Source organism: Theobroma cacao, chromosome 4 (assembly GCF_000208745.1).
Source record: "Theobroma cacao cultivar B97-61/B2 chromosome 4, Criollo_cocoa_genome_V2, whole genome shotgun sequence".
NCBI classification, from domain to species: Eukaryota; Viridiplantae; Streptophyta; class Magnoliopsida; order Malvales; family Malvaceae; genus Theobroma; species Theobroma cacao.
Genome location: NC_030853.1, coordinates 23,449,559 through 23,473,960, shown reverse-complemented (window position 1 = coordinate 23,473,960; position 24,402 = coordinate 23,449,559). Strand labels below are relative to the sequence as shown.

The 24,402-nt window shown below is 31.0% G+C and overlaps 3 protein-coding genes across 7 annotated transcripts; 2 read left to right on the top strand and 1 right to left on the bottom strand.

Annotated features, from left to right (window-relative positions):
* Positions 255-3,621, bottom strand: LOC18602302 (pre-mRNA-splicing factor CWC25 homolog). Of its 5 annotated transcripts, none has more exons than XM_007033588.2 (4): positions 3,035-3,495; positions 2,630-2,951; positions 1,633-2,406; positions 255-1,180 (listed from the first exon to the last, which is right to left on the bottom strand). In XM_007033588.2, the coding sequence occupies exons 1-3, from the start codon at positions 3,220-3,222 to the stop codon at positions 1,681-1,683; spliced, it is 1,236 nt and encodes a 411-aa protein (XP_007033650.2). In that variant the 5' UTR covers positions 3,223-3,495; the 3' UTR covers positions 255-1,180; positions 1,633-1,680. The 5 variants fall into 5 exon arrangements, with proteins under 5 accessions (XP_007033650.2, XP_017975332.1, XP_017975330.1 ...); XM_018119843.1 differs by lacking the exon at positions 255-1,180 and adding an exon at positions 1,391-1,471; XM_018119841.1 differs by lacking the exon at positions 255-1,180 and having other exon boundaries at positions 1,431-2,406; positions 3,035-3,293; positions 3,478-3,621.
* LOC18602301 (UDP-glycosyltransferase 74F1) lies at positions 4,352-6,286 on the top strand. Its single transcript, XM_007033585.2, has 2 exons — positions 4,352-5,038; positions 5,343-6,286. The coding sequence occupies exons 1-2, from the start codon at positions 4,391-4,393 to the stop codon at positions 6,069-6,071; spliced, it is 1,377 nt and encodes a 458-aa protein (XP_007033647.2). The 5' UTR covers positions 4,352-4,390; the 3' UTR covers positions 6,072-6,286.
* On the top strand, positions 16,187-18,752 carry LOC18602299 (UDP-glycosyltransferase 74F2). The gene is made up of 2 exons (XM_007033583.2): positions 16,187-16,909; positions 17,941-18,752. The coding sequence occupies exons 1-2, from the start codon at positions 16,265-16,267 to the stop codon at positions 18,661-18,663; spliced, it is 1,368 nt and encodes a 455-aa protein (XP_007033645.2). The 5' UTR covers positions 16,187-16,264; the 3' UTR covers positions 18,664-18,752.

Here is a 24,402-nt window from a genome sequence, read left to right as displayed (position 1 = left end):
CAACGACACAACCATTGGACTATGGACTCAGAGAGACCAATTCTGGCCTGCCTACGGGCAACAATATCGCAATAAACCCATCTCAAACCACTTGCTATTTACTCTTACCCTGCGTTAATTCTTTGATGCTACCCCTAATAAATTTTTCGGTTTGATATAATCCATTTTATATCATGAATCCAAGTGGTTTGGCCTATTACCAAAACTCAATTCAATACATGTACTACTTTTGCACGTGCAGTGTGATGGGAATCTATCACAAAGCATACAATAATTGAGATTCACGTTGTTATTAAGATAAAAATTGGAAAACAAAATGTTTCTCTTACTCGGTTGGTAATGGTTTTAAGTAATAAGAGGAAAATGAAAAGGGGAAAAGGTCTGTGGTCTACAACATCAGCAACACCCGACAACGACCCTCTTAAGCTTCACTTTCGTATCCAAAAGTTTAAAAACACCGAAGGGGAGTCAAACAGAGAAAGAAAGACAAGATAGCGATGGAGAAGAAGGCTTACGGAGGGCATGCGTTGGTGATTCCATACCCAGGCCAAGGTCACATAAACCCCATCCTCCAATTCTCAAGTGCTCAAGGCCACCCTAGTCCTTACCCTCTTCATCTCCAAGTCCATGAACCCTGAACTCTCATCCTCTGTCCAAATCGACACAATATCCGACGGCTGTGATGAAGGTGATCCTGCACAAGCTGGCATGGCCATAAATACATCAAACGCATGGAAGCTGCTGGTTCAGAGGCCCTAGCTGAGCTCATTATGAAACACAGAATCTTCTCACCCGATTGATTGCATAGTTTATGATTCTGCATTGCCTTGGGATCTCCATGTAGCCAAGCAATTTGGGTTACTCGTAGGCCCCCTTTTCACTTAAATGTGTGCCGTTAACTATATATACTATAGTATTTATCATGAAATACTTGGCCTCCCAATTTCTCTGATGCCTGTTTCGATTCCTGGAGACTTGCCATCCATTGTCCTTTCTTCAGGGGGGTCATATGCAGCTTATCTCAAGGGTGCGGTGAAACAGTTCTGTAACTTGGACAAAGCTGATTACATTCTTGTTAACACCTTCTACAACTTAAAAGACAAGGTTAGTTTTACTTTTCGGTTTACACCCAGTTAAAGCCATTGATTGAAGCCGGCCTCCTATTTTCCCTACTTTATCCCTGCAATTGGGAAACATGTCCCTTAGTTCCATAGTCTATATCAACAAAAGAGAGTACCATATCATTTACATTTTATTTAGAACTCAAATGTCCAATTAAGTGAGTTAAAGGGAAATATGGTTCAAACCACCTAAGGGTAATCAGAGACCTGTTGTTCACATTATGTTTGAATGACACTTCGGAAATTTAAAAAACTATTAGAACACTTCCTCCAAAACAAGAAATTCTCCCGTGGATTAGTCCTAATGACTAAAGTGAGACCATAACAGGCTTCTCATTCCATGCAGAATGCTGAAAATAGTACAAGTAAAATTGAAATCTCCCAGCTTAAATGGAAGCTCACTGAGAATTGAAAATTGAAAAGGTAAATCTAATTCAACTTCATATTCAATATCATGTAATTACAATACCCTGAAGAAAGCACACCCATGAATGGAAATGCAGGAGCATACCTGGATTATGAGAATTGGCAATGCAAAGAGAAGAAATGATTATAAGCATTAGCGTCTAAAAGCATTTCCTTCTGATCCAGACCTGCCTTGTGAATAATGTGTTCTGCGACGGACGCTCTCTTCTATTGTCAAGCTTCCTCCCTTCTCAGCACCGTAGACACTTCTATGAGCAGCATCCAAGAAGTTTCTTCCAACAGATTTGCGGGCCATTGTATCCTCCCGCGCATCTTTCTCATCTGCCTTTTTCAACCGCTTCCATCTTTGCTCTTCATGCAACTCAGCATCCTCTTGCATTTCACGAAGCCTGGCAGCTTGCTCCTCTTCAGAAAGTTTAGAAGCAACATTTCGACGTTTATCATCCCGAGGTGCAGTAGCTTTATAGTCATAAGACCTATTTTTTTCTTGATATTTATCTGCATCAAAACTTTTTGGAGCGTGAGAAGAATATTTATCATGCTTAGACTTGTCATGGTTCCTCTTGACAGCATCTTGATAATCATATCTGTATTTCTGCGTGTGGCAATTCTTCTCTCGACTTTCTGCTTCCTTCAATGCATCTTCTGAGTCTGACTCTGTTCTGTGATAGTGGCCCTCATAATCAGAGCTCTTACGATGGTGACTTCTAATCTTTTTGTCCTCCTTAGAAGTGTCGTCTTCAGAATATGAATGCTGCTTGGATGAAGAATGTTTCCGATGCTTGGAACTAGTCTGGTGGTGCTTCTTATGGTTTTCCTTGCGATCATGGGACTTATCCTTTTGTTTCTTTTCTCCAACCTGTTACATCATTAATAGGAATGGCAGTCTAATTAGGAATTGCAATAGTTATTATCATGAAACTGATTCAAAGCACAAAGTAATTGCAGAGATTGATGGGTTCCCTCCACCCTAGTTAACAACACATATTTGATTCATATAGAAATCCATCGGAAATATGGCATATATTTGTTTGCTAATTCCTTAAAAAAGAAGAAGACAATAGACTAGATGAATAACATACAGATTTGCGAATGATGGCCATCTGGACAGGGTTGTTCTTAATGCGGGCGAGGGCTTCTTGCTCACGCTGGCGAATCAAAAGTAAGGGATCAGAATGGAGCTTGCGCCAGGCATCATTTGCCGAGTGGGGTTTGTCCTCAAAGAGGGCTCCTGGGGCAGAAGAAGACTGCTTAGCAGAAGCATCGGCAGCCTTGGACGTTGGGAGGGCTTCTTCAAGAGCTTTGAAACCTCCACCTCCACCTCCGCTGCCTCCAGCAGAGCTACTAGAGCCCTTCCCAACGGCAAGTCCAGAATCGTACAAGAAGTCCAATCTCTCCTGCTTCCTGCAGAATTAAAAGATGAAATCGGGAGTAAGACCCTCACCCTTAGTTGTATACCAAATAAAAAAAAGGAAGGAAACACGTACGGAACAAGGCCGGCCTGCTCCTGGAGAAGACGAAACTCAGAGCGCTCCCTCTCCTCATGGATCTGCTTGCGGAGCTCTTCCAATTTCTTCTGCTCAGCCTCATGCTTCTGTTCCGCCTTCCACACGTTTTCTATGTTCCTCAAGCTTCCCGTGTGCCATCCTTTCTTGTTCAGAAACTTCAACGCCATTATTCAGATTTCGACGCCCAATCGGCTAAAACCAATTACCCTCACCTCGAATACGCCTATATTAACCTCTTCTAAATCAGATTAAAAGGTTTGGAGTTAACTATAGAATTGAGAACAAATACGTAATTAACCCTAAGCAATCTAAGGTTGAACAAATTTGCAGTTAACCCTACGATCAATAACAAATTTTGAACTGAAAAACGTATCGATTTCACTCGCAAAAACCCTAAATGAAAACTAGGACAGAGAAATTACCGTCAAGCGTTCGATTATAAATCTGGAGTCAAAGAGAGAAATTTAAAGAGACGAATTTTGATGAGGAGAGAAATTAGGAAGACAAAATCGACTTTAGATGGAGGGAGCACGGAAAGAAATTTGGGCCTTCTTGGGCGGACTGAACGGGTCTGGGTTCAGCCCAAAAGACCAGTGATATGATTATCCCTCCATATTAAGTGAGTTTAGAGCTCCTGGTTTGAAAGGGAACCTTTATCCTCATGTTCTAATTAGTGTATGAGTTGATATTTTTAATAATTTTTTTTCAATTTAGTTGCCATTTTATTTTCAAATTGTTAGTAATAAAATTTTGAATAATGTAACTTTTGAACATATATTTGTTAATATATAATTTAATAATTAATGCCAAAGTCGAAAACTCTAACACAAAAAGGAATAAAATTAAGATAATATTAATTAATAGGACAGAAAAAATATTTTTATCGAAAAAATAATAGATACATGGTTAAGTGTTCCTAACTCTTTAACATATCCTATAATCTCACAATTAATTCATACAACAAGGGTTATTGAACATGTAATATCATAATATATCAAAATCTTCCTTATGCTTAATTGAAATTCAAATTTTACCTCTTACAGGGGAGTAAATATTTTCAAAGGCAAAAGTCTCTAAGGAAAAGCCTAGTAGAAATATTTATACCTGTTGGTGGTAGGAAGCTTCCTTAGCAATTTCATGACACAACTATTTGGATCTATTAACTTTGTTAAAAACCTACCAACCACGTGACTGACTGAAATCATCTGCTTGGCCTGATCCAAGGATTTCTTCCCTTGCAAGCTTTGACATTTCTTATAAATAGCTTATGTCCACATGGATTGTGGGCATCGAGCCTAGTAGCCTACCTTGTTTGAAGAGAGAAAAAAACAAGGGATGGAGAGCAAGGTTGACCAGCCACATGTGATAGTGCTTCCTTACCCAGCCCAAGGTCACATAAACCCCATGTTCCAATTCTCCAAACGCTTGGCTTCTAAAGGGTTCAAAGCCACCCTAGCCATCACAGTCTTCATCTCCAACACCATGAAGCTTGAATCCTCAGGCTCCGTCCAAATAGACACGATCTCCGACGGCTACGATGCCGGAGGCTTGGCTTCTTCCGGGGGCATCCAACATTACCTCCCACGGCTAGAAGCCATTGGGTCAAAGACCCTAGCCGAGCTCATCATAAAACATAAAAGAACTTCCCGCCCTATTGATTGCATAATTTATGATGCTGCGATGCCATGGGCTTTGGATGTAGCCAAACAATATGGCTTACACGGAGCAGCCTTTTTCACTCAAATGTGCGCTGTTAATTACATTTACTACAATGTTCATCATAAATTATTGAACCTCCCAATTTGTTCAACGCCTATCTCCATCCCTGGATTGCCTTTGCTTCAGCCTGGAGACTTGCCATCCTTCGTTTGCTCTTCAGAAGGGTCATATATAGCTTACCTTGGAAGGGTACTGAATCAGTTTAAGAACATTGACAAAGCTGATTTCATTCTTATCAATACTTTCTACAAGTTAGAAAATGAGGTTAGTTTACTCTTAATTTTCTTGCTTTTATGTTATTTATTATTATATTATAAATTCTAATTTCCAGGTGCATGGTTTCTTTCCAAAAAATTAGAAAGTAACGAGATCTGTCAAAGCAAACACTAAATAAATAGATAGCAGACCATGAATTATACAAGGCTGCGTGTCCAATTTGTTTTTGTGGGTAGGCTATCACGCGCTTCTCAAGTGCCCTGATGTCATTCGGTTGACATCCAAAGCCCACGGCATAGCAGCAGCATAAATTACTCATTTTCTTTTTGACTATGTTTTACCTCATGGACAGGCAGTGGAGTCGATGTCAAAGGTTTATCCAGTACTGACAATTGGACCAACAGTTCCATCTATCTACTTGGACAAACCAGTAGAAAATGACAAAGCTTATGGTCTTGATCTCTTCGACTTTAACTCCTCCACCAGCACCGATTGGCTAAGCACCAAACCACCAGGGTCCGTGATTTATGTATCCTTTGGGAGCGTGACCAGTATAAGCAGCAAGCAGATGGAGGAAATTGCTAGGGGCCTGAACAACAGCAATTTCTACTTCTTGTGGGTGGTTAGAGCCTCGGAGGAAGCAAAGCTCCCAAAGGGGTTCAAGGAAGAGAGCGGCGAGAAAGGCTTGATAGTGAACTGGAGTCCTCAGTTGGACGTGCTATCGAATGAAGCCGTGGGGTGCTTTTTCACTCATTGTGGATGGAATTCAACGACCGAAGCTTTGAGCTTGGGAGTGCCAATGGTTGCAATGCCACAATGGACGGATCAGCCGACGGTTGGTAAGTATATTGAGGATGTTTGGAAGGTGGGGGTTAGAGTTAAGATTGATGATGTCAGCGGAATTGTGAATAGAGAAGAAATTGAGTCCTGCATAAGGCAAGTAATGGAGGGGGAGAGAGGAAAAGAAATAAAAGAAAATGCTAAGAAATGGAGGGAGTTGGCCTTAGAGGCAGTTGGTGAAGGAGGAACTTCGGACAGGAACATTGATGAATTTATGTCAAAGCTCAGACGCACTGCCTAGCAAGTCAGTGGTGTTGATCAGTCTGAAATCACTGGAGAAAAAAGGACTGATATAATTAAATAAGATAATAATGACGTTTACAATTAAGGAATTTGTCAAAGTGCCCTGATGTTGCTAAAATTTCATTCTGTTTTTTCCTTTCTGCTTTGCGCTAGCGTTCCAGTTGTGTTGTATTGTCTGGCATTGCAATAAAAGTTTTTTTTTTCTTTTTTTGAGTTTGGTATGCATTTAGAAAGAGGGAGAGAATCCCTCCATTTAAAAAAAAAATTGGAGCCTATATGCCTTACAGGAATGGCATATCGACCCCAAAACCTCATAGTCTATATTTTCAAAAAGGTATTTTAAAAAATAACTTTCAAAGATAATATTTTTAAAAATAATTTTTTTATAATTTTAACTATTTTTAATCAAACTGAATAAAATTACTTTTAATGAAATCTTTTCATATTCAAGTACACATATGTTACATGGTCATGTTGAAAAATGTTATTGTTACAAGTCATGTACAAAAATATGTTACACGTCATAGTTAAAAAAAATTATTACACATTATGCTGAAAAAAAATATTATCGTTATATATTTTGTACAATAACATATTACATGCTACGTTGAAAAAAATATTATTGTTACACATTATGTTGAAAAAATATTATTATTATACGTTATATTTAAAAAAAATTATTATACTTTAATTTATAAAATATTGTTGTTACTTGCAAATAAAAATTTCAAATCCTCTCAACTCTCTTTATTTTTTTTATGATTTGGCATTGATTAAAGAGTTTTTAACATATTTTTATAAATCAAAATACAATTTTCCTTATTTAAAACATCTGTTTCGACTAAAAATTGAAAAAAATTTTCTTTGAAACTCTAAGTTTATAAATTTTAAATTCTTGAATTTATTGGTGTCTAGATCCCGAATTAATCCAATTAAAAATTATTTCAAACATATGTGATCATTTTTACCGTTTTAATTTCATTCTAAACATAAAAAAATTAAAATTTTTAAATAGTCACCCACCCTAATCACATCAAAACTATCACTCAACATTCTAAAAGCATGAGAGAGAAATCGAGAGTACAATAAACGGTTGTTAAAGAGAGAAAGCGATAAAATTAAAAAAAGCTAGATGGTGAGACAAAAAAATAAAAAACAGAAACGAAAATAAAAAAAACTGTAATGAATTATTTAATTTATTTAAAATGATTTCTAAAATATTTTTATCAACTCATAGTTAAATATGAATAAAAACATTCCATTTTATTTTGAGTGCTAATTTTAAAGTCTAAATTATCAAGATTAGCATTTCTCACAATTTTTTATTTACAAATTCTCAACACCAATGAACCCAAAAGCCCGGGCCACAACGCTACATATCTCAAACATTAGAGACAAACTCAAACAGAGCGGAAACATAACCGGACTATCTCCTCCTCTAGCAAACATTCGAATAGCACAAACACAAACATCAGCAACTATCCACAAAGGTCCCATGCCAAACGGAATGTGTAAATAACCCCAAGTAACAGAGCAACACAAGCAGCAGAAAAAAGGAACCCAGGGTCAGAGCACCCTGTAGTCCATCCACAAACCCAGACACACAAGATACACAATGCCAACAGCTCCGAAAACAGGGCAACTGAAGCATCTAAGGGAACTCATTCAGCAGTGCAGCCTCCCTAAGCATCCCCTCCTTTGTCAGCTGGCCAGCAACACTACTAACACTTCTCGAGGTATGAACAATATTCCACCCCTTTAACCTATTTTTGAGACAATCAATTTTAAGGACCCACAGTATATACTTCCAAGGTGCCAAGCTCGGATCCCTAATCCACTTAATAGAATTGGTGGAATCGCTATCGATCCTGAGGCAGCGTGAATCCAACCATTGAGAAGAAACAAAGATGGAGAGTGGCTCAAAAATAGCCCACATTAACTCTGCATAGTTGGCATCCCCCGCACCTATCGATTTCGAAAACTTCACCTTTATGGTTTCTCAAAACTCCCCAAATTCTAGCTTGATTGCCTGCATAGTTGTTCTCATGCATTCATTTACAATATACATATATATATATATATGTATGTATATAACATATTATATACATGAAAGATGAATTTATTGAACCATATTACCGGATGTCATGTCAAGTCTCTTGTCTGCGCAATGAGCAAATTAACTGCTACATGAAGAGGAAGATGGCCGTTCAAAAAAAAAAAAACACAAAAGACTCAAAAACTCAAAAGAGGAAAAAGCACAAAGTGCCTTGGTCCAAAAGCATGGCCTGTAGCAAGAAACAAAGGCCAAACTATCACAAAGAGCAAAAACCATCTGCTCGAGGCAAATAAGAAATTACTTCCTAGAACTTGAATAAAAAGAACTGACTCTCAAGCCAAACCCAGTCCAAGACCGCCAGACAGAACGGTATTATGAAGCCTAGAACCTCTGTTTCCAACATCAGCATCGCTCCAGGACAAAGCATTCCGTTGCAAAGAGAAACTAGCATCACATTGAGAGTCTAGGGCGACTCAATAAATTCAAAAATTTAAAGTAAAATATTCAAATGACATTTTTTTATTGAAATTAAAAAAATTATTAAAAAAATCATAGTTCTTCCATCCTAGTTTTACTACAACAAAATTCTTGTTAATATTCTTTTCCAATGTTTTTCTCTTTTTATTTGTTCTTGAACAACTTTATCAATTGTTTTATTTTTCAATAATCTCATTTTTAAATCAATCCAAAAACTCATATTAGTAATATGTTCATTACTCATTTCATGACTCTTAAGTTTAGTACTAAAGTTTCTCCAATCTCTCGTGTCAACATTAGTTAATTTACTTGTACTAGAAACCAAATTAAACAATTTGCAGCAAAAACAAAATACTCTATCTAAGTCTTTTAAATAAACTAGCCATCTTCTTTCATATGTCTCCCCATTTGCCAAATTTTGAAAAGAGTATGTAACCAAAATATGTCTTGAAAATTCATCTTTAGAAAAATCTAAATCATTAACTTTAATTGAAACTTTTTCTACTAATAAATCTCTTAAATTTGTATCAATATTTGTCCATTGATTTGCGTCGTAAATATTTTTATGAATGCAATCATTAAATTAATAAGTTGATCCTCTTCATCATGATTTCTGTCATCATTTTGAATCTCTTCATTAACTTCTTGGTCTAGTATTTCATCATCATCTAACTTTTTAAGATTATTAACTTGTTCGTTTAAGGGACATTTATTAATAATTTCTAATTCATTATTTTTTTCACTTGTAAAAAATTTATCAAGTGCTTCTTTTTGAGGTTGCATTAAACTTTCAATTCTTCCATTTTTTTAAGCTTTGAATAACCATATTCATATTTTTGTTTTGACATATTTGAATATTTATTATGAGATACAAAAATATTTAACTATTATAATTATTTTATATTTTTTACATAGCTAATATAATTAAAATCAACAATCAAAATTTTTAATTCAAATAAATTAACTATCACATAAAATAAAGACAATATAACAATATAATATAAACTCTAAATTAAAGTAAAAAGGTTTGTAAAGATCAAAACAATAATACTTAATTATTGAATGCTTATTGCAAAGCGCAAATGAAGCTCACGATTTTATGAAAATAATAAATCTTATGTATTTTTTAGAGGAAAATTGAAGTTAAAGGAAGAAAATGCAAATGAGAAAAGAGAAATTCAAAAGTAGATATTATACATTAAAAATAAATAATTTGTTATATATATAAAAAATAGTTATTAAAAATCATTAAATATATTAATTGAAAATAGAAAAAAAAGTGAAAAAAAATAACCGTTAGAGATAAATAAATGCAAATAACAATTATTTTTTACTTTATATATTTTTAATATAATTAATTATATTATAATTATTATAAAATTATAAGATCTTTCCCAATTGGGCCTCTCCAAATTGAGGGCCTAAAGCCCTTGCTAAAGGGCTTCACCCAAGGGCCGGCCCTGTTCAGAGTCCCCACAACCTGACTGCACCAGCAGGGAACACGCACCAAATCAGAAGACCACCCATTGCAAACCATTCCTCAAGAAACCATCGACGTTTCGAAGGTCCTTAAACAACAGAAAGAAAACAAGAACCTTCCCCCCTTCTAAAAGCGGCAGGAGTTCACAACCAGCATAACACGCAAGATGGGCAAAGTGAAACGCAGGCCATAGAGGTAAGTCGTATCCCCTCCACACCAAAGACCGCAGCACATGACATCCTGCAGGTATAAGCAGGGATAGAGTTAGCTAAATTTTATTAAAAGAGTCAAACACAGTTAAATAAGAGTTAAAAATTTTAAATAATTAATATGTTAAATTCAATTAATAATAAAAATATTGATAATAAAAATATAAAATTATAATTTATAAAATATAAATAGTTAAAAACGATATATAAGATTAATAATTTTTTTATATAATCAGAATTATTTAAATACTATATATTCAAAAAAATTTTATTTTAACTAAACATAAAAGGTAAATCATATAAAAAAATATACTCAAATTAATTTTCTCTTACATAATTGGGATTAATAAAAAAATGATACGTTGATAAAATTTTAAATAACAATGTAATATTACAATTTTCTATTTTAAAATTATATAATAATTTATTAATTTTTAAAAATTAAAATCATATAAAAGAAAATTTATGTAACATAAAAAAGAAGAACATGACAAGTAGAAGGTAACTACTATATATTACATAATAAAAAAGAAAGAAAAAGAATATAATTAATGGTTTGTAGAAATTTGAGAAAAAATATTTATACAAACTTATAATATGAAAATAAAAAATAAATATAAATTAAAAAATTTTAAAATTGAGTGAGATAAGTGAAATTATTTTATTATTTTTTATTTATATTAATTATTAAATAAAATATTATTTTGAGGGAATTAATAATAAAATATATAAAAAAATTTAAATTTTTATATGTTATGAAAAAAATTTTAAAAATTTTGGAGAGTCATGGCCCCACGTCACAATAAGGAGGCTCCACCCCTGCGTACAAGAATCCTTCCCGAAAGTCAACCCAACCGGATCAGCCACTCAAAGTCATTACACACGCAGCCGGACAACATCACCAGACAGGAGATAGGAGGCAGCACGTGGAAGGAACCCTACCAAAAGGCCGAGGCCACCTGCCCATCTTGATAATGTAAAGCATATTATATATTTATTTTGTAAAGGAAGGATTAGTATTTAATTTTTCTGTCTAATCCAGCTGTCTTTAACAAACAACAAAGAGAAATTTGCCCACAATCAAATATATATGGATTAGAGACATCAAGAAATAAAACGTAGAACTGAATATAGTATGTGAAGCATAGTATACATCATATTATATATGTGAAATATATTATGCATGTATATTACAAAAAGCCATCATTGGCATGCAATATCATCCTTTTTCATGAACAAGAAATGACAGGGAGGGAGAGGAACGGCGAGGTAGGTGTAGAGATTTGAATTAAATATATTTTTTCTCACATGGTCTGTGAAAATATCTTTGACGAGATATTGTCCCTTCGGGGACATCCAATAAAATCTTTGACGAAATATTAGTGTCTAAATCTTTTAATTTTGTTGTTATTTTTGAAAAATTTCGTTAAAAATTCATTGAATTTTCTGGTAAAATGGTGTTGAAATCATTTTTTGCTGAGAATTTGTGAGAATATTTGAACGAAATCTTTGCAACAAAAAACTCTGTCCCTATAAATCTATTATTTTGCAGCATTTTCTTTTCTTAAATTGGTGTAAACGCTTGCGCTTCTCTTTTTACATAAGTCTAAGTTCCTACCGAATTGTAAGGAAAAAGAAAGTAAAAAAGCAATGACATCCATTTTGGATTGTGGCAACGCATACTAAATAACCAACCAATTCAAAAAAGTCAACAATATCAATTTGAGTTTGGAATATCCTAATCCTACGAAATTTCAAACTTGAATTTTGTGTCCCAATGTTGTAGTCTTTGATCATATGGTTTTTTAAAAAATAAAAAGAAAGGAGGAAGAAATTAAATCTAGACTTATGGCACCTTGTCGCTTCACACCCGCTCTTATGCTTCAAAATACAAATGGAGGGTTCCAATGTCGCAACACATCATATGTTTGGACGTATAAGCAGTGGAGTGTGGTAATCTGCAAACAAGCAAAAATCAATTAAAAAAAAGAAAGTAATTAAATTATGTCCCTTGTTAACTGTTATTTATTTAAAAATAAACACTAAATGCTAGGATCGATGCACATGATACTTAATTTAAGATAAACATGTGATAATTATTGCGATGCACATGATACTTATTTTAACAAAAACATGTGATAATTATTGTGATAATTTAACAAAAACATGTGATAATTATTGTGATGAGTAGATTCATTCACTTTACGCAGAAATTGTAAAATTAGAAACGAAAGAAGTAGGAGTCGACGGAGGACTTGATGATGTCACTGACGACGTTTAAAGATTCGTAATTGTCCATGCAATACCGCGTTTAGTTAACTAGAGGACGATAGTCGTGCAAACAACAACCATTGTTGCTAATCATTATTTCTTTTCTTTCTTTATTTTTTTAATAAATTGATAAGAATCATTATACATTATTTTTACTTAATGAAAGTAACTCTGCCATCTACAGACAATTCGTATGACTTTAACCCACATGTCGTAAAAATTTTTTATTAATCCTGTCAATATCAAAATTTTCAAATTACAAAAAGAAAAGTTATAAGTATTCAATATTTTGTTGTGGTTCTTTGGGTATATAAATTAAGTATTCATTTTAAAATTTAAACATATTTTCTTCATTAATCATAAAGTAAAAGAAATACATGTAGCCTGTAGAGCAAGGTAATCTCACTTTCTTGAAAATGATGGTTGATAGTAATACTTGGAAATTTGATTATGAAACATTGCTGCTGTAGATGATATAAAATCTCACAACTCCTTTGTGCGGTTACAATTGACATGTTAAATGATAATATTATTTTGTTTTATAGTTATTAAATCAAAAGGCGTATTATACATTGAAATCTTATTTTTTTAATATTGAGTATCATATCGTATCATAATATATGATAAAAAATTTTAAATTAATTGTGAATAATATTTATACATGTAAAATAAAAAAGTTTAAAAATATTATATTTTTAACAGAATTAAGATTATAGCACATAAATTAAAAAGATGATTATTTTTTTACTTTAAACTCTTAAAATTTTCTTTAGTAATATATATTTTTAAATAAAATATATATTTTCCATATTAATTAAAAATTAAAAAACATTTATCATGTTGAAATCAAAAGGGAATTAAAATTTTTTATTATTTTTTTGTTTAAAATCTAAACATTTAAATTCATAAAAAAGTTTTTCATATTTTAACTAAAAAAATAATAAAATAACAAAAATTTTAATAATTAATTAAAATTAAATTTATAAAAAGTATATCAACTATATTGTACAATACGTCTCATATCGTAAAATTTGTATTATATATCATATGATATATTTTCAATATTTAATTAAATGTGATACAGTTATAAATATATATCGTTTTTTACTAATATTGTATTATATCATATAATACATATTATGTATTATATAATATTGATAATTATATTTTATTTTATGAAATTATCGTGTTTTGTGTGATTGTAATCATCTCTAAAACTTCTTGTTAGTAAAAAAGAGGCTCAATTGTATACACTCACACCTAAGAATAGTGTTTATTGAAAATAGGTTTAATTATATCTAGTCCCATCCAATAATAGTAGCACTGAAATGAAGTTGAATTATATATATATATATATATGTATGTATGTATGTATATAACGGCATAACGTAATCCAATAACAATAATCCTGAACAGAAGGTGAATATTATATATAAATCTATGAAATGGATAACAAAATTTTTTTATCTCATTTGATGTATTTTAGTGTTCTTTTCATAAATTTGTATCTCATGTTTATTAAATTTTTTATATTAAATTTTTTCTTATTGTTAAATTATTTAATTTTGAAAATTTTAAAAATTAAGATTTTTGGTTTATAGCATAAGACTAAGCAAGTGACTTAAAATTATGAAAAAAAAATCAAATAAGATGTGAAGCTAAATATCAAGTGAAGATAAAGAAGTTTTATGTACCTATGAGTTTTGAAGTTCACTTTGATGATTGGGTTTGTGTTTGACAAATATGTCATTGATGTCTCTCTCTTTTCTTCTAAAAAAGTTGATTTTTTAATTATAAATAATCAAGATTTTTTTTTATAATTAGGAGAGAGGGATTCAAATTTTGCTCTTTACGCAAAGAGATCATGCACCAACCAATAAACCAAATATTTAGGTGTTTATAAATAATCAAGATTTGATTACCCTTTTGAAGAGCTTTTTTTTAAGAAAAATAAATTTAAGGTTCAAATTTCCTCTTTTTTCTTGAACTCTCTTACAACACACATAAAATTTTACACACATTCACACACACCCACACATATTAAATATATAATTTGTTGTTTTTTTTTAGATACAAAAATGTTAGCTCTATAATGTTTAAATTAATTTTGTGTTTTGAAATGGCAAAAAAAAAAATAACCAAAATTCATCCAAATATTGAAATATCAAATTTACACATCTCCAAACAATGTCAAATGAGTTGAGAATATATATAAGTAGTATTATTGTCCTTGAGAACACCAATCAATAAATGCATTAAATTGCAACCTTTATCCTACAGTTGAAAAGTGTTCAACTTCCAAATTGCTAAAATGCGATTTTCTCTCTATCTCCACAAGGGCAAAAGTCACTTTTTTTCAAAGAAAATGAAGTATTTTCAAAAAAAGTCAAACAAAAAGAGACATTACACAGAGAATTTCATATATAATTTAATTATTACTTATTTAAAAAATTAAATAAAATTTAAAAGACATTAAACATATAAAAAAATACACAGTAACAGTAATGATGATGTCATTTATATATATAACTAAATGAAATTATAAAAGAAGTCTCTCACTCACTCTTTTTGCACAAGAGTAAAAGAAAAAATAATTTTTTAAACTCAAATAAATTGCCTCTTTACTTTGTATGTTCTAACTCTCTTTTTATTTTCTATTTGTCTCTTAAATTGCTAATTAACATATTAGATAATTGGATTGAACTATTGAGATATAATATGTTATGATAAGCTATTAGATTAGACTGTTAAGATATAATATGTTATGATAAGCTTAGATTTATATTAAAATTTAATAGGTTTGGATTAGTAGACTCACTTTTATTTTTTTAAAAAATTTGATAGGCTTAACATATTAGTTTAGAATTTATTTGTTGAGCTTAACTAGTAATATACTAACCATAATGACTCTAATTTTATTAAACAGTTTGAATAATAAAATTAATTATTAAAAAAATTATTTGGGAGCCATTAAAAATATATATAATAAATAAAATTTTCTTGAAAGAAATACAATTATTTCATTCTATCATTGGTATGTATATTTTTATTATTTAAAGTTTGCAACATACATGCTAGAATGCATTTGTTATTTTGAATGAAAAATTATTTATTGATGAAATTCTAAGCAATAGTGCAACAATGTAACTTATATTTGAAAATTATATAATAATTTATTTACTTTTAAAGATTAAAATTATTGAAAATAAAATCCACATAACAGAAAAAAAAAACATGACAAGTAGAAAATAGAATTCACATATGACATAATAAAAAAGAAAGAAAAAGAATATGATGGATGGTTCGTAAAAATTTGTGAAAGAAAATTTATAGAGATTTAGAATATATGAGTAAATAGAATAAAAATAAATAAATATGAATAATAATTTTATAAATTAAAAAAAGTTTAAAAAAAATTAAAATTGAGTCAAGTATATGAAATCATTTTGTTATTCTTTATTTATATTAATTATTAACCAAAAATTTATTTTGAAGGGTTATTATGAAAATTTATAAAAAAATTATATAGTATATAAAATTTTTTTAAAATTTTGGGGGGCCCATAACAGGCTCTGCGCCTGCTTTCTTCTATTGGAGTGATGCAATGGTCCCCTATTCACCCTTTCTCTAATTATAAATCTCAGCTTACCCCAACATGGTTGGAGATCATAAATTGGAGAGAAAATTAAGGGAAAGAAATGGAGAAGAAGGCTTACAGAGCCCATGTTTTGGCACTTCCTTATCCAAGCCAAGGTCATGTTAACCCGATGCTCCAATTCTCCAAGCGCTTGGCCTCTAAAGGAATCAAGGCAACCTTTGCCACCACCCTCTTCATCTCCCACACCATGAAGCCTGAATCTTTAGGCTCCGTGGAATTCGACACAATATCCGACGGCTGTGACCAAGGCGGCTTCTCGGAAGCAGAGAGCATCCATGACTACCTCAAACGGCTAGAAGCTGCTGGATCAAAAACCCTAGCTGATCTCATCATCAAATACAAGAACTCACCACACCCTTTTGATTGCGTAATATATGATTCTTTCCTTCCGTGGGCTCTGGATGTAGCGAAGCAATTCGGTTTAGTGGGAGCAGCGTTTTTTACCCAGGCATGTGCTGTCAATTACATATACTATTATGCTCATCATGGATTATTGAGTCTGCCGGTTTCTTCAGAGCCAGTCTCCATCCCTGGATTGCCATTGCTTCAGCTTCGAGATATGCCGTCCTTCATTTACGTGGCGGGCTCATATCCATTTTACTTCGAGCTGGTGTTGAGTCAGTTTTCTAATTCCGACAAAGCGGATTTCGTTCTTGTTAATACCTTCTACAAGTTGGAGCATGAGGTACTATGTCTTTTACAATCGAAAAGTGCGTATGCATATATGTATGTATAATCGTTTTTGTTGATTTAATTACCTAGCAAAAATAATTATTTAACTGCAAATGCACAACTTTCTATTGCACAACATAGTTGTGGTAACAAAGCCTCTCATAAAGTCTATGAAGTCAACACAAAAATCTAAAAGAAAAAAAGAAACACAACTCTAATTTTATTTATAAATACCATATAGATAATTGTTAAATATGTATTGTGTATTGAAATTTTATTTTTGAGTGTCGAGTATTGTAAGTATGGTAAAAAAATTTTAAAATTAATTATAAATAACATATGTACATGTAAAATAAAAAAAAAATTAAAATGTTATATTCTTTAATAGTATTTAGGGTTTTATGACATAAATTGAAAAGATTATTGTTTTAATTTAAATCCTCAACATGTTTTTTAATAGTATAAATTTTTAAAAAATAAGCATTTTCATGTCAATTTATTAACTAAAAGTTGAAAAATATATAACATGTTGAAATCAAAAGGGTAAATATAGGCTTTTTTTTTTTTAGAAGTCTAAACCTGAAAGGTTGAAACTAGATTTTCATGTTTTTACCCAAAAGAAAATAAATAAAAAAATTTTAAAAATAAAATAGGATAAATCATATTATACGTGTATTACACATGTATCAAGCGATAGGTATAAATCATATTATAGGTATGGAATGATACACTTTGAATATTTAATTAATATGATATAATATTTCATTGTATTATTTTTTATTAATATTATAAAATATCATAGATATGTATCAGGTATATTGATAATTATAAACATATATAATACAACATATGAAAGTGAAAGAGATATTTATCCAACAAAAAAGGGGCGTTGCAATCATTCGATTTTCTTCGACTGGCATTATTCAAGTTTGTTTTATTAGGAGAATCGGTAAGCTCCAAAGGGCAAAAGCCGTAGGGCCGCCGATTAATAAATATTGACTGTTTCATCTCAATATTGAGATGTTAATATTGATTAATTAACAGGCCGTGGAGTCCATGTCGAAAGTGAGTCCATTGTTGACAATCGGCCCAACTATTCCATCCATGTACTTGGACCAAAGAGTGGAGACTGACGAGGATTATGATCTTAATCTCTTCAAATTAGACTCCTCCAGCAGCACCGAGTGGCTAAGCACCAAGCCACCAGGATCTGTTGTTTTTGTGTCATTTGGCAGCATGGCTAACCTAAGCGTCAAACAAATGGAGGAACTTGCCTGGGGCATAAAGCAAAGCAATTTCTATTTCCTTTGGGTGGTGCGATCATCCGAGGAAGCGAAAATCCCAAACAAGTTCGTACAAGAGATGGGGGATAAGGGCGTAATCGCCAACTGGATTCCCCAAATGCAAGTGCTAGCGAATGAGTCCGTGGGTTGCTTTTTCACGCATTGCGGGTGGAACTCAACCATCGAGGCTTTGTGCTTGGGAGTGCCAGTGGTGGCGATGCCGCAATGGACTGACCAAACCACGGATGCCAAGTTTGTTGAGGATGTTTGGAAGGTTGGGGTCAGAGTTGAGGTTGATGAGAATGGGATCGTGAACAGAGATGAAATCGAGTATTGCATAAGACAAGTAATGGAAGGGGAAACGGGGAAAGTAATGAAAGAAAACGCTAAAAAATGGAAACAATTAGCTATTGAGGCAGTCAGTGAAGGAGGAAGTTCAGACAAGAACATCAATGAATTTGTTTCTAAATTGACAAGAACTTAGAGCTGATTCTATGTTCTTATTAAAAGAAACTGTGATATATATTAATGTCGTTGATCTTTATAGTATTTAATTATTTTTGTCCTTTCTAAGTCTCTTAGTTAAGTTTATCATGACATCAACTCAACATTTTATATATTTGGATGAATTAATCTTCACCTTGGCATGGGGTTTTCTTACTTCTATAATTGCAACTTGCCATTTTAAAATTTTCATTCCACGTTAGAGTCAATGAACTTTCCATTAACTGACAATTTACCATTGTTAGTAGTGTATTAGAAAAGAGAAATGTTAAAGGTGTCTATACTTTGAATGTTCAATTACTCATAAAAAAAATAAATATCTAAATAAAATTTATTTGTTAAAAAATCAAATATCGAACAAATTAACATTTATTTATTAAAAACTCATATTTTTCTTTTGTACAATAACAGTTGAGTTTTTAAATTTCCTAGATAGATTGACATGTGTCTAATTTTGTAATTATATTAATTTATTAATTTTAATAATTATATCATAAGGGATAGACATTCCATAAGCTTTAAACTCTTTTAATTATTTTAAACATGAAAATTTATCTTCTACATCGGTAAAGTTTTTAAACACTCCAAGAGTGCTAAACGTTTAACAAATGTTCTATTAAAATATTTATAAAAAATAAATAATTAATTATTCAATATATATGTATATATATATCCATCATTCTAACTCTATATGATGAAAAAATGCATTTGTTATTTAAGCAAGAAAATTATGCACTAATTTTTCAATTACTACAATGTTTAAAATCTCCCATATAATGATTTAAAAATTCCCTGGCCACCCATAAGATAAATTCCCTTAGGAAAATAATGAATAATTCCTTGTAGAAAGAGAAGTAGCATGGTGTCACTGCTGCCGTTTGGAATTTTTACGTATTATTATCAGCCATGAAAAGAACGTCAGTAAAGAATCTAATAGTTGAGAATTTCAACACTCCACTCCTCAATTCCCAGATTGTCTGTCCAAACTGTCGGTTAGCTAGCTCTACGATTGGTTGTGTCTGACCAAATTCCTGTCTTATTATTTTCATCTTTATTATAGGATTATCTGGTTTGCATTCTATTGGTGACATCTTAATTACCACCTCATTAATTTTACCTTTCAACAAAAATTTCAATTTTTTTTTATAATATATTTTAGATTTCATCTTAACTTTTGTCACTCTTTTTCATTTTCTTAAAACTAAAATTTAATATTCCAATTCTCTAACTGCTTCATACATTTCATTTAAACTTTTTTTTATTATTTTATATTTAATTTTATAAGTAAAAGATATATAAATATATTATGCTTTGGTAATGATAGCGTACCAAAAAAAAAAAAAATCAAAGTTAAATCATTGGGCGACAGCTTAATGTCACTCTATTCTTTTAAAAGGCATTTGATGTTAAGTGCAAAATCTCCCACCTTACATTTTGTCTTCAATGCAAGAAAAGAAAATTGACTTTGACAAAGTAAAGTTTCCAAGACAAAGGATTGATCTATGAAATAATTCAGAAAATATCATTTTTATTCAAATTGTAACAGATCCATATATATAATGTTTACTAATATATAGATTCATAAAATTTTAAATATGACTTATGAGAAAATTAATTATTTTTCATACATTATGCATGAGGATAGTAATGGATAGTATGTGAATGGATACTCAATATTGACTCGTTTAAGTAGGATTAGCGCTCTAGAAACGAATTTGGATAAAGTATGGATAGTAACCTTAGAGTATCTATTAACCGAACTCAATTATACATAATGAATTTTTTTTTGAAAGGATATATAAGTAATTTCTCAATAGTTACTTTTATTCTTATATTATTTTTGGTGTATGCATTATTTATAATTGACAAATTATTTATTTTCATTTATAAATTATTTAAATATATAGTTACTTTGAATTTATTAATTTAATTTTAATTGATAAAATATATAAAAATGGTTAAATTTTATTTTTTATTATTGAATTCGAGATGGGATGGATTTTGTAGTGGGTACCTAAATTATTTTTTACTAAATAAATGAGTTTGGACTTTAATAAGATTTTAATAAGACCTTGTTAATATATAAGATTTGGATACGTTATGAGTATTAAATTTCATAATTAGATTTAGATACAATACCTTAAAATTAAGGAGCTCACTTTTTTAATCCAAAAGACATGTCTGTTACTTCATCTCTTTAACATTCCACCTTATCCAATTGTGCAACACCCTCGTTGCAATGGCTTTTTACCCGTAGAAAAAGAGTCTCTTTATCTATAGATGAGAAGAACCTTTACATTGGTTCAAGTCTAATTCGATCATTGTGACTCTCATGGGAGAGTCTCACATTAGTGAAAATTTGGGTCTGTTATGATATCACTTGTCACAGGTTAATCTTTCCAATCTAAAAGATTTGTTTGTTAAGTGGAGGAAGACCTATGTTTATATATCCAAGATTTACTCCATTTCTTACTGATGTGAGATCAGTGACACTTTTCTCATTTTTTCCTTACTCTCTCCCCTGTCCTCCTCCATCTTTCTCTCCCCACCTCACATAGTGCCCCCTTTTTTGTTTTTTTTTTTTTTTCTATTCTTCCTATCCCTTGCCTTCTGTCATCCCTCCTTTTCCCTTTATTTTCCCTTTTCTCTCCCTTTTTCTTCCTCTTCTTCTTCTCGAGCTTGAGCCTTATTTCTCTTTCTTTAAAACCTCTTTTCTCTGTTTCCAATCGTTACTCTCAAAGTTGCTCAAGAAATATCGAATATCACCTAAAATTTCTAAAACTCTTTCATATCCCAAACTCGATGTTGTTAAGAAAAACTTTTGTATTTAATTTTCATTTATAGGATTGATAAAAGGAACGATTATTTTTACCCCTAAAAAACAAGTTGTTTTAAAAAATAACCATATTTTTAATTTTAATTATTTTTAGTCAAGAAAAAAAATTTTGGAATAAAATTTCTCTTAATGAAATCTCCTTATATTCAAATTACATGATTTGAAATTTAAGTCGACTCAGAAATGGCAACTGGAATAACTCCACCAAGAGGAAGTGCAGCTGCAGCTGCAAGCATGAGAAAGAGAAAAACGACAAGAGGTGCTACCGTCAAAGGGGTTGTCAGGTCTACGCTTTAGTTTTACACATATGATGGACCAGGACTCAAAATCTCCCCAAATGTCGTGAGCATAGGTTTTATTGCTTTTGTTGCTATTCACCATGTCATGGGCAAGTTGTGCTTTGATTGTAAGAAGGCTTGAAAAATGTATTAACATTAGCAAAATTAAGTTCCAATTTGCTGATTTTCAAATTTACTTTAATGGATTCGATTTTTCTCTCATTTCTTTATAATACTAGTATATGTTAATTTTTTTACTAAAAAAATAAATAAAATAACCAAAAACTTAATTATTTAAATTAGAGAATTTTGGATAATATCTTTTTGTCCAAATCCATTTCATTCCAGCTACGTTGAATGATTTTTCAGTACATATTCATTTTCATGTTAAATTCTTTTTTGATTTTAAACTTTTATCTTTATCGTAAAAGTGTTTAACTTCAAAAGTTTATATCTTAGTGAAATACAATGGTAGAGAACAAGTTACACGGTATATTTAAAAAATATTTTTATTACATGCTATATTTTAAAAAATATTGTTATAGTTAAAAAAAAGTTGTTAGACGTTTTAATTCCAAGAGTGTATATTGTAGTGAAAATACAAAAGAGTAAATTACACGTCATATTTAATAACAGAAAAGAAAAACAAAACGACACTGCAAGCTTAAGCAGATGTTACACGCTTCAGCAAAAGATGTTACACGTTTTAGCAAAAAATGTTACACACCAAAACTTTAGTAGCAAATGTTACATGCTAAGGTCAAAGCTTTATCATCAGATATTATATACCAAGGTCAAACCTTCATCATTAGATGTTACACACCAAAGCCAAAGCAGAAATGTTACATACTAAAACTTCAGTAGCAGATATTACATGCCAAGATAAAAATTTCAGCACTAGATGTTATATGCCAAGATTAAAGTTTCAGCATCAGATGTTACATGTTAAAACCAAAACTTCAACACTAGATGTTACATGTCAAGGTTAAGGCCTCAACACAAGATATTGCACGTCAAAGCCAAAGCACCAAAACTAAAGCAGAAGATGCTACACGCCAATGTTAAAGTTTTAGCACTAGATGTTGCACGCCAAAGCTTTCTTTTTCCTATTGATGTTACACACCAAGGTATGAATCACTTTGTTACATGCTAAGGTATGTTCTACTAGACTTGAATCACTGAAAAACTCAATACCAGTAAACCTAAGAATCTATTGTTACTCATTATGCCATACTTTTTGGTTATAGATCGACGATAAAGGGTTTTGTGAATGTAAACTAATAAATCTAAAAATATGTTATTATTTTTTATATTATATTTTTTGATTTGTAGATTGACGACGATTTGGCTAGATGACGATAGATAAACAAAGATGGTGACGATGGTAAAATTAGAGAGAGCTAGATAAAGAAAGAGAAAAATAGAAAGTACAACAGACGACTGGCAAGAGAGAAAAATTAGGAGCATTTAATTTGTTTGAAATAGTTTTAAAGGCATTTTTGTCATCTCATGGCTAATTTTGGCTAAAAACAATTAAATTTATTTTAATGGTTATTTCTGAAATTGTCTTATCAAGATTCCTCATAATTTTCTCTTGACAAAATAAAAGGGTATAGTTCATTGTAGAAGTTAGGAGCTTAACTTTTATTTGGGCATAATGCTATAAAAAGCTTTTCAACTATTCAAAAAAATTCAAATAAACCCTTATTCTTTAATTATATCTAATCAAGTTTCTACTTTTTTATTTTGAGTTAAATCAACTCTTAAGATTAATAGTTGATTAATTATCATTAGTGAAAATAACAATTGTCATTTGATACTCATGTGGTGCTAATGTGGTGTTAATGTGAAGAGTGAAAAATACCACATAATCATACCATCATGTCATAGCAGCATGCCATGTTGTTAGGCACTATGACATGTTAACATATCACATTAGTACCATATGGTATAAAATGACAAGTTACGTTTTTACTAATGAATAAGAGTCTATTTGATTCAAAATAAAAGTATAGGAGCTTAATTGAATGCAATAAAATAATTAATAATTTTTTTAATTTTTTAAATAATTTAGGATCTTTTTTAGGTATATTATGCCTTTTAATTATGCAACAATGGTTTTTTTTCCTTTATGGCATTATATATATCCAGTTGCTTTTGCTTTTGGTAGAACACAAGATTAAAAAATCAAAGTGTATTAAGAAATTGTTTCAAGCCGTGAATCAATTAATGTTGTTTTTTTTTCTAAGTTTCGTTCGTTTCTACCAATTATTTAATTAATGTGTAAAATGATAAATCTAAAAAATATAATAAAACTCAATGACTATAATTATGGTTTACATTGATAAAATCAATTCACTTAGTATTTCCCTAATGTATGATAACATTATTAAACTCTTATAAAATTTTTGTTTCAGTAAAATATTATACAAGAAATTTGAGAAAACTTTGACAACAATAACGGAGATTGTATAAGAATTGTTATTATCCTTTATCAAAAATTAGAAGAGTTCCATTAAAAAATAATTATATATATATATATATATATATATGTATGTATAAACATAACTATTTGAATGTTTCAATTTCTACATACACATGGTTG